General features: G+C 42.9%; 1 protein-coding gene across 1 annotated transcript in view; it reads left to right on the plus strand.

Moving 5' to 3' along the window:
- The window catches only part of KLKB1 (kallikrein B1), a 30,982-nt gene extending 24,393 nt beyond the window's left edge, over window positions 1-6,589 (plus strand). Inside the window, exons 12-15 of the mRNA XM_015139651.3 lie at window positions 2,321-2,496; window positions 3,724-3,819; window positions 5,475-5,614; window positions 6,134-6,589. Coding sequence (XP_014995137.2) covers window positions 2,321-2,496; window positions 3,724-3,819; window positions 5,475-5,614; window positions 6,134-6,325 — 604 coding nt within the window. The 3' untranslated portion in view covers window positions 6,326-6,589. The remainder of the gene's footprint in view (window positions 1-2,320; window positions 2,497-3,723; window positions 3,820-5,474; window positions 5,615-6,133) is intronic.
- The last annotated feature ends 5,090 nt before the right edge of the window (window positions 6,590-11,679 follow it).

The following is an 11,679-nucleotide window of genomic DNA, read 5'->3' on the forward strand; positions in this document are numbered from 1 at the left end:
CACCACCCACCACCAATCCCACCACCACCCACCACCAATCCCACCACCAGTCCCACCACCAATCCCACCACCACCCACCACCAATCCCACCACCAGTCCCACCACCAATCCCACCACCAATCCCACCACCACCCACCACCAATCCCACCACCAATCCCACCACCACCCACCACCACCCACCACCAATCCCACCACCAATCCCACCACCAATCCCACCACCACCCACCACCAATCCCACCACCAATCCCACCACCACCCACCACCACCCACCACCAATCCCACCACCAATCCCACCACCAATCCCACCACCACCCACCACCAATCCCACCACCAATCCCACCACCACCCACCACCAATCCCACCACCACCCACCACCAATCCCACCACCAATCCCACCACCCACTACCAATCCCACCAGCAGTCCTACCACCAATCCCTCCACCAATCCCACCACCACCCACCACCAATCCCACCACCACCCACCACTAATCCCACCACCAATCCCACCAGCAATCCCACCAGCAATAAATCAAAGACTTATTTCTCAGGCCCATAGAAATGTTACTTCTTGCTTTTTGATTAATAAATATACTAATAATAATTTTTAAAAGTGAGAGTTTTGTACTCCGTATATTTCAACATATGTAATTTGATCTATTTCAGTTTTATTGGTCAAATAGTAGACATGTTAGGTAAGTCTTAAAACACTGAGGTTTTGGAGTTAGACAAAACATGGCTTGAGTGATAACTTTGCTGCTTATTAGAGGTGTGGCACTAGGAGATTTGTAAATCTCTCTGAGCTTTATTTTATCTAAAAGATAAATAATAATAGTACCTAATTTGTAAGGTTATTGGGAGGATTAAGTGACACATTTAAAATGCTTAGTACTATATGTCGAACATGAACACTGCTCAACAAATGTAAACTATGATTTCTATATTCAATAAGAAGTGTAGAAATGGACAAAGCATATGAAAAAGCAAAAGAAATACTAGAAGACACTTGATTTTTCTAAAAAATAAACACAAAGTATTTTTGTTTTAGTGAAATTCATGCTTAGATGCTGTGTACTAGGATTGAACATACAGCCGCCAAAATATAGCAGTTGGTGGTACATGTGGGTGGAGCAAGACCCCTCCACCTTGTCACCGTGAAGGGGCTCCGCCATACATGCCCTTGCATGTGGTTTAAAGGTGGTTGGCCTGGAAGAAAAGGCCCAAGATGGGAAACAGTAGGTGTCTTTTTTACTAAATGTACTTCAATTTGAGACCAGGAATTTTCATTCTTGAAGGCTCAGTATTGTAAGTTTATAAGAGATAATAGACATAAAAGTACGATGATTTCATTAAAAAAAGCTCCTTTGCACGTGATATCTCCGTTATTTTTTCTAGAATATTGTGCACACATGCCTTGCACCACTTGGTGATGATAAAGATTTCTAGATCTTTGCACAGAATAAGGCTTTGCTTTAGATCATAATTTTGGATGTACTTAGTATGTATTCATCTTTTAAAGAATCAATTTAAATTTTCATACTTTCATATATATATACACACACACATACACAAACACACGCACACACTTTATTTTAATATTTTATTTATTTATTTATTGAGATGGAATCTCACTCTGTCACCCAGGCTGGAGTGCAGTGGCAGGATCTCGGCTCACTGCAGCCTCCGCCTCCCAGGTTCAAGCGAGTCTCCTGCCTCATCCTCCCAAATTTTTGTATTTTCAGTAGAGACGGGGTTTCACCATGTTGGTCAGGCTGGCCTTAAACTCCTGGCCTCAAGTGATCCACCCGCCTCGGCCTCCCGAAGTGCTGGGATTACAGGTGTGAGCCACTGTGCCCGGCCGTATAGAGATATTTTAAACAACACTGAAGTCCTCCTACTCTGCCTAATTAGAAGAGCATTGAAAGATCAGTCTGACTTCTTGATAGTTCTGAATTTAATGGAGCAATGAGGTGCAGCTTTGGTGAATGAGCTTAATTTTTCCATGATAAATTGCTAGTCTCTTCCCACTACAGTGTCTCTCAAAAATGGGACAGCAACATTCTTTGTGTTTTCACTTGCAGTAAGTAAGCATGATACAATTACATAAATGTACACTTCTCAGTTTGTTAAATAGAATCTTCAGAGATTCACGTCTGCCGCTATTGGTGATGAAAAATGACCCGTAGGAGGAATTAGGTAGGAGAAAATATGTCCTATGTAGTATTTCCTTCCCAGTTCTCTTTGAAAGAGAGTGATAGGAAAAAGGAACAATATTGAAGGAAGGCCTTCCCAGTTTCAAATAGGTTTTATTTTTCTCTCCTAGGCTTCCCTTACTGGATGTTTGGCGCATTTATAGTGGCATTTTAAATCTGTCAGACATTACAAAAGAAACACCTTTCTCACAAATAAAAGAGATCATTATTCACCAAAACTATAGAATCTCAGAAGGGAATCATGATATCGCCTTAATAAAACTCCAGGCTCCTTTGAATTACACTGGTATGTAGCGTATGTAAGAAGGCGGATAGCAGAATTGTGCTGGATGATATTTTCATATCAGTTTGGACAAGAGGGCAGATCTAGAGAGACTGTTGTTATTTTCTGACCGGTGGAGTTGAGGGAAAGGTGAGGGTTGCATGGGAAGTGAAGATCCCACGACTTGCCATGAAATCTCTTCTACGTAAAGAGCAAGAAATGTGAATTAGTTCTTTCAGGGAGGAGCACAGCCGCGCGCAGGTGATGGAAATAATGGACGGAGGAGATGTCTGTGCCGTCTGAGAGGCACCGGGCTTCTTTTGACAAGAGTAGCAGAACTGTCATTGCTTTGGGCTTAGGGATATTAGAATGTGTGAGGACCAGTGGGACTAGATACATATTTCCAGGTATAATTTGGGTAGGAAAGAGACTGATGCCGAAAGAAGCCCTGGAAAGGCCAGAACATCGTGATCAGAGGTGTTGCCTTTGGAGGTTCATTGCTGCCAGGAGCTGAATACCCACTGTATCCAATAACATTAATGGCCAGGCATGGTGGCTCACCCCTGTAATCCCCACACTTTGGGATGCCCAGGTGGGAGGATTGCTTGAGGTCAGGAGTTTGAGATCAGCCTGGGCAACACAGTGAGACCCTGTCTCTACATAAAATTACAAAAAAAACAATTAACTGGGTGTGGTGGTGTGCACCTGTAGTCCAAGCTAGTCAGGAGGCTGAGACAAGAGGATCATGTCAGCCCAGGAGGTCAAGGCTGTAGTGAGCCAAGATAGTGCCACTGCACACAATTATGTGACCTTGGGCAAGTTGCTTTACCTCTTTGCACCTCTTAATTTCCTCATCTGTAAAATGAGGATGATAATTTCTTCCTGGGTTTGTTGTAATAATCAATACATTAAAGCACTTCATGTCTGGAACAGTGAAGACACCTGCTATGACTATTAAGGATAGCATACACGGAATAAGACGCAGGAACTTCTAAATGCTTTTGACCGTAGATTTAGGTTCTGAGTTTTAAGAATGTAACTCAGGAAATTGTAACACCAAAAAGGTCATGTGAAAAATGGTGGTGACAAATTTTCTTGAATCAATAGCCTTAGAAGTTGGGCAGAAAGCAAAAAAGTTATTCTTGGTGCTACTCTATAGAAAGAGAAGACAGAAAAAGAAAAAGATGTATTTTTAAAGTCTATATCCATAACTTTATTTGACCAAACTCTAATTTAAAAATTATGTTTCAGAATTCCAAAAACCAATATGCCTACCTTCCAAAGGTGACACAAACACAATTTATACCAACTGTTGGGTAACTGGATGGGGCTTCTCGAAGGAAAAAGGTACAGCATGATGCTTTAAATATTGCTTCTAGAGTAAGTCTTACATGTTGAGATGCATGGAGTGGGTCGTTTTAATCGGCTTCTCTCTGAAATTATATCGAACCCCTTTATCTTTCCTACCTATTTATTCCCCAGTATTTATTCAGTTATTCTTAAAAAACGTATTTTTGCTTTGGCTTGAAAAAAAAATTTTAGGGAGAATTTTAAGCATCTTACTTCATTCTAAAGATCGTTTGCTTGACTTCGCATGAAAGATTGTCCCCATCTAAGGCTGACGAGCCCGTGCAAGACCATCTGGTCCTCAGTGTTAGCAGCATTCCCATCTCCCAATACCATGTTCTCCCTTGATGCTAATGGCCGGGAGCACAGGCAGGCGTGTCGCCTCTCTCTGTGGCCAGTTCTTCATCTTCTTCTTCCAGGCACCCTTCCTGCAATCTGAGGAAGCCTAGGAACCACTTCTCTAACAATGCTTTTAAATGCTTAAATAAAATACACAGGATTACAAAAGAAACCAAGTGAAGTGCAAGACAGTTCTCAAAATACTTTCAAAAAGTACTACAATAATATATATGCCTCTTTATTAATCCTCTACATAGCGAGTTATTCTAATACCAAACCTACTTTTGAAATAGTGGTGAGCATAAATGGCATTTTCACTTATCTGCCACAACAGAAAAGGGATATGAAAATATCTGTAATCTCTGTTGATGGCAAAGTCATAGGTGCCACTGATACTGCTGTGTTTGTTGTCTGCATTCGTAATCGAAGGGAGTGGTAGGCTTCATCTGGAGGTTTGTGAAAACAAAGACTTTTTTTCTACACAAATTTATAAGCCATGTGAATTCTTTCTGAGGACCTTAGGTTTGCAATTCCTACTTGTGGGTATCTGGAGTGTTCCAATTGTCCTAGAACTTTTTAGAAAACAGACCAGTCTCCCTTTCCAAAATTATGTTCCTGATAGACACTATGGAGAATAGTATCTGTGTCATTCTTTACAGAAGAAGGTAGCTTGCCAAACTCTCTCCATCTTTCCCGATTCAGTCCTTAGTTCAAGTGATTCACATTTTTAGATTTTTTTACTGGTAATCTGAGACAAGAAGAAGTTAAAAGTAATCTTCACTAAGCAACGAAAGCTCCCAACACTGTCCTCCCCATGAGAGATGCTCGCTTGCATTTACTCAGAAACAAAAGACCCCAAGACCCCTCTGTCGCGAAAGCTCGGAGGGCTTTTCAGAAATGATAGGGCTTTCAATTATAATTTGGAATATATGAAACAAAAAAATGAAAAGTGAGAACTTCCAGGCTTTGGATTTTTGTAGATGATAAATATAAAATGGGATTTCTGGGGGACTGTTACTGAGATGAGGGGATGGAAGAAGACACGGAAGCAAGGTCTCTGGTCAGCCCAGGGTGCTGGGCTTGTCCCAACACCACACAGGTAATAAGAGGACAGTGCAGAGCTCCGTGTCTCTCTCTCTCTCTCTCTCTCTGTGTGTGTGTGTGTGTAACACTACCTTCCTAATTTTTACTATTTGTATTCAAAGATACGGCCCTTATAAAAAAGTACACTGCTCTGATTCACTTGAAAACTTATTTCCATATTTACTATTTATTGTGTTTCCTCCCTCTGAAGTTATATATTGGTTACTTCACAGGTGAAATCCAAGATATTCTACAAAAGGTAAATATTCCTTTGGTAACAAATGAAGAATGCCAGAAAAGATATCAAGATTATAAAATAACCCAACGGATGGTCTGTGCTGGCTATAAAGAAGGGGGAAAAGATGCTTGTAAGGTAATGCATGAGATTATGAAAAACACAATAGGCTGCTTGAGAAAATTCACTTCAAAATATATTTTCCAATAGCATAATTTATTATAGTTTTTAAAAAAAATTCAGAGACAAATGATCTGATAAATTTATAAGCAACTTTTAACAAATTGAATATATACAATACATATTTATATTATTCATGATGTATGTCACAATCTATGCATGTGCTAATTTAAGAGGGACAAAAATACATACAATAATTGCACTAAAATATAAAAACATTAGATTTCTTTGTCATTGGGATGATGATATCAAGATTTCTTTGTTAGATTTATTTAAGAATTGAAGAGGGGATACAAAAAATGCAGGCACATGAGATACTTGGAGAACTTTAAGAAAGTTTGTGTGTATGTGTGTGTGTATGTGTATGTGTGTGTGTGTGTGTTGCTGTGTAGTGGACTACAGAATTTTAGAGGTGGTCACTTATTTGAGTCCCATTGTCATAACTTTCTACCATTTTATTTTTCCCCTGTGACTCAGGGAGATTCAGGGGGTCCCTTAGCTTGCAAACACAATGGAATGTGGCGTTTGGTGGGCATCACCAGCTGGGGCGAAGGCTGTGCCCGCAGGGAGCAACCTGGTGTCTACACCAAAGTCGCTGAGTACATGGACTGGATTTTAGAGAAAACACAGAGCAGTGATGGAAACGCTCGGATGCAGGCGCCAGCATGAGGAGCAGCCCAGAGTCTTGGCGAGTTTTACAACCTGGGTTCAAGTCAAATTCTGAGCCTGGGGGTCCTCATCTGCAAAGCATGGAGAGTGGCATCTACTTTGCATCCTGTCATAAGGACAAAAGACAGTGCACTCAGAGCTGCTGAGGACAATGTTTTGCTGAAGCCAGCTTTCAGCATTCAGTAACTGGGAGCTGATAATGTGAAGTCGCAACCGAGATCTCCATGATTGTGTGTCGTAAAATAAAATGGTAAAAGATCACAATTAGCAAGTGTTTTCTTCTGGTTGTGAAACAGAACTGAAAGTAAGTGGTTGAGGTTCTAGCACAGTGCCTGGACTCCCTCTAATTGCACTACTTCTTCTGGAACTCAGTCTATCTCAAAGATGTAATTTCCTCTCCTTGCTGCACCTGGTTAGCCACTGAAACCCGCGATTGTCTGCTCCACTTGTGGCAAAGAGCTAGCAGGCTTGGGTTCTGTTCTGCCGAGTGGAAGGGAGAACACCTGCGTCACACCCACTCTTATAAGAAAGAGATGGGTTACCTGAACCCATAGGGCATGTTTGCCTCTTGGCCTCCTAACTTTGCTACTGGGGCATGGATAGGAGGGTCCAGGCTGCGTGTGTGGAGGAACTCGAGGGGCTGCAGCATTGCACAGCCTTCATGGTAGGCAAGGAATCTGCTTTGCAAGGGGCATTAGCCCTGGAGGCTCAGTGGATATGGGCTATTGCAATAGTAATTCAAGGAGCATTTTTAGGATGGCACATTGGCTCATGCCTGTAATTCCAACAATTTGGGAGATCACGGAAGGTGGATCTCTTGAGCCTAGGAGTTCAAGACCAGCCTGGGCAATGTGACGAAACCCCATCTGTACAAAAATTAGCTGGGCGTGGTGGTGCATACCTGTAATCCCAGCTCCCCCAGAAGCTGAGGCAGGAGGATCACTTAAGTGTGGCTACAGTGAGCAGAGATTGCACTACTGCATTCCAGCCTGGAAGACAGAGTGAGACTCTGTCTCAAAAAAAAAAGGAAGCATTGTTAGGTATAAATTACTATTATTTATTTATTTATTTTTGAAAGGAGTCTCGCTCTGTCACCCAGGCTGCAGTGCAGTGGTGCCATCTCGGCTCACTGCAAGCTCCGCCTCCCAGGTTCACAGCATTCTCCTGCCTCAGCCTCCTGAGTAGCTGGGATTACAGGTGCCCGCCACCACACCTGGCTAATTTTTTGTATTTTTAGTAGAAACGGAGTTTCACTGTGTTGGCCAGGATGGTCTCGATCTCCTGACCTTGTGATCCACCTGCCTTGGCCTCCCAAAGTGCTGGGATTACAGACTTGAACCACCGTGCCCGGCCCTGTTAGGCATAAATTATTTCATAAAATTCAGACTTGTAAATTTATCGTAGCCTTTAGAATGGATGATAGAAATCCTTATGCCACACAAATTCCTCATATGCCAGGGCTCACCATAACTGATACCAGCTCACTTGATTCAGCTCAGTTTAACATTTACACAGAATTGGCCATTTGCAAAATCTTACATAAGTTAAGTAGAAAAATAGAAAAGCGAGGTTTTCTGAAAGAGTTTGGGTTTTTCCTTCAATGCTCAACAACAGAGGTCCCCAATCTTTCTGGCACCAGAGACCAGTTTTGTGCAAGACACTTTTTCCATGAACCAGCGTGGTGGGGGGGGGATGATTCTGGAATGATTCAAGTGCATGACATTTATTGTGCACTTTATTTCTATGATTACTACATTGTAATATATAATGACATAATTATGCAACTCACCATAATGTAGAATCAGTGGGAGCTCTGAGCTTGTTTTCCTGCAACTAGACAGTCCCATCTGAGGGTGATGGGAGACAGTGACAGATCATCAGGCATTCAATTCTCCTAAGGATCCCTCGCATGTGCGGTTCACAGTAGGGTTTGAGCTTCTATGAGAATCTCCTGCTGCTGCAGATCTGGCAGGAGGCTGAGCTCAGGTGGTAATGCTTGCTGGCCTGCCACTCACCTCCTGCTGTGTGGCCTGGTTCCTAACAGGCCATGGACCGGGTACTGGTCTGTGTCCCCGGGGTTGGGAACCCCTTCTCAAAGACACACTGGGTAGTAGGAGGGGCTAAAGGTGGAGAGGCTAAAGGAAAACATGAGGTCTGGGCTATCCACAAATCAGATAGTAGGAAACTGAAGAGTTAAAAATTTACTTCGGAATTGAATGGCTTTTGTAAAATCCGGCTAGATTCCATGAAATCATTTTAAAACCGCACTATGTAAACTTTTGCCTTTGCATGCTATGAAGACATTAGTCCTTGTTCATGTGGATTTTTTTACGTTTAAAAGGGAGAAAACGGTTTGCAATGAAACTCTTCTATCTCAGTCTTTGAGTGTTGACCATCGGGTGTCGGAACAGGACTTTGGAATGCCTGCAGGGTAAACCTTTGGTCTGTGTTAGTCAGGGAATGACCTAGTTTGGTAAAACAGAGGAGAGTTTTGAAATGTGGAACTTTCCCGAGGCATAAACTGTCATTGTAAAGTTGTCAATCAAAGTCCGGTAGGACCGGGATGGTGTCTCGGTCGCTCACTGTGTGCTCACACCCAGGGGAAACTGAGGAGCCCTTCACACAGTTACAGCCTCGTGGGACTAAAAAGTGTGAAATGGGCTAAGCAAATGAGAGGCTGGAATGACTTCACTCTCGCCAGGAAGAGTGAAGGGAGCAGGCATGGGTCACTGGCAGTTCTACTTCATCAAGGCTGGTGGCAGTGCCAATCCTGCGAGCTGGCCTTGCCCTCCTGCGGGGGCAGTGTACACGTGGCATGCAAGCACATGCGCAAGTCATCTGGCTCCAAGGTCGGCCAAGGGGTCCAACATCTGTCTCAGTCCCTGCCAAGGCATGGGAACCCCCTCTTGAAAACTTGGAACTTTTCCTTTCAATGATTGTTTCTGTCTGTCTGCTTTACTTGACTGCGAGCAGCTTCTAGGAAGGCTCTCTCATTCATGTTGCATATGATGGGCATTCAGTAAATGGCTGATGATGATACACCTTTATTACAAAAATAAGGCAATGGAGACTTGAAGAGGTAAAATGATTAGCTCAAGGTCACTGGCAAGGACAGAGCTGGAACGAAGCTCAGTATTCCCGTCCCAGACAATGTCCTCTCACCGATATCCTGCTGCTTCTCCCTAGGAGAAGGAGGAAAGCTGACGGAGCATTTATAACCGCCATTTGTTATTTTCATTAACATCTGACACTGGTGTTTCCCCACCGGGAGCGATTTTGCCCTCCCTTCCCCTCAGGAAACATTAGGCAATGTCTAGAGACATTTTCGGTGGTCCTAACGGGAGAGGGTGTGCAACTGGCTGGAGTGGGTAGAGGCCAGGGATGCTGCTAAACATCCTGCGATGTGTGGGACAGCCCCTCACAAAAGAGAGTTATCAGTAATGCCAGGGTTGAGAAAGCCTGACCTCATGTCAGCATTAAAACCTTGTAATAAGAAGAGGACGTTTCAGGAACAGCAAGAAAGGGGTCGTAGGACCTGGCAGGTTGTGCCCTTTCTCTTCTTTGTTTTTGATACATTATATTTGTACATATTCATGGGGCACATGTGAAATTGTGTTATATGCATGGAACGTGTAATGATCAAGTCAGGGTGTTTAGGATACATACCCATCACCCGACCATTTCTATGTGTTGAGTACATTTCAAGTCCTTTTCTAGCTATTTAGAAAACTATGATACCTTGTTGTTAACTATAGTCACCCTGCTCTTCTATCAAACATTAGAATGTATTCCTTCTGTCTAACTCTATGGTTGCACCCATTCAGCAACCTCTCTTCGCCCCCACCCCCCACCCCCAACCCACACACCCTTCCCAGCCTCTGGTAACCACCATATACTCTCTACCACCATGAAATCATATTTTATGGAATCATGCGATGTTTGTCTTTCTGTGCTTGGCTTATTTTTAACATAATGACCTCCAGTTCCATCACGTTGAATGGAACACTTACCATAATGACCTCCAGTTCCATCCACGTTGCTGCAAATGAAAGATTTCCTTCTTTTTTATTGTGTCTGTTTTCAAAGTGGGTTTTGATAGGCGAGAGAAGGGGCTCTGAGAGTTGATTAGGGCCATGCCTGAGAAGGGGTCTCAGTCAACTGATGCCATTGTGGTCATTCCTGTCCCAAGCGGAAGGCTTTAGGTCACAATATGTCCAATACATCTCCCACCTATGATCCACTGGATCCCACCTATGATCCACTGGTCCCAATAAACCTTGGGACCCCCCAAATCACGAAGCCACATGGAAAAGTCAAGCTGGGAACTGCATTGGGCAAACCTTCCTCCCATTCTATTCCTAAATAAGATAGTTTTTCTAAGCTATAAGAAACCTTTTTTAAGCTTTAAAAAGGTTTTAAAAAGCTACATTCCTCACAATTTGCCCACGAGGAAATTCCTTGTGGAAAGAGGACAGGCAGAAGTCAGAGTCACCCCTCTGCTGACATGAGACAAGCGGGTATCTGATTGCTTCATTTGCCATGTTGTTTCACGGAGCCAGGCTAAGGCATGAGTGACTGTTCTTGTAAATTGCATATTTGGTGAAGGGCTAATCGGAAACTCGAAAAAATGCACCTGTTGTCTCTTATCTACCTATGACCTGGAAGCCCCCTTCCCTTCTTCTAGTTGTCCCACCTTTTCAGACCAAACCAATGTACATCTCACATAGATTGATTGAGGTCTTATGTCTCCCTAAAATGTATAAAATCAGGCTGGGCCCTGACCACTTCGGACACATGTCATCAGGACCTCAGGAGGCTATGTCATAGGCACATCCTTATCCTTGGCAAAATAAACTTTCTAAATTGATTGAGACCTGTCTCAGATACTTTTTGGTTTATAATCCTAACTTCTGACTTGTACTTGGGTTTCTGCAGACTAACTTCCAGATTCTTCCCAAGACTTTGTCTAGTTATTCCTGATTTTCATCAGGTGTCAAATATTCAAAAACCATTCATTTCACTGAAAAACAATTAGGATAAAAATAGTTGATATCAGAATTTTAAACTGCAATGCATTAGTTGAAAATAATTTTTAAAGAATATCTAGGTCAGTTTAAAAGAAAGGTCTATTTAATCTCAAAGAGTTTCTATGTAGTCAAGACTTTTATTCTAGGCCGGGCACGGTGGCTCACGCCTGTAATTCCAGCACTTGGGAGGCCGAGGCAGGTGGATCGCTTGTGCCCAGGCATTCCAGACCAGCTTGGGCAACACGGCAAAACCCTGTCTCTACAAAAAGTACAAAAATTAGCCATGCGGGGTGATGTGCAGCTGTAGTCCTAGCTGCTCAGGAGGCT

This window comes from Macaca mulatta, chromosome 5, assembly GCF_049350105.2.
Source record: "Macaca mulatta isolate MMU2019108-1 chromosome 5, T2T-MMU8v2.0, whole genome shotgun sequence".
In the NCBI taxonomy this organism is placed as follows: Eukaryota; Metazoa; Chordata; class Mammalia; order Primates; family Cercopithecidae; genus Macaca; species Macaca mulatta.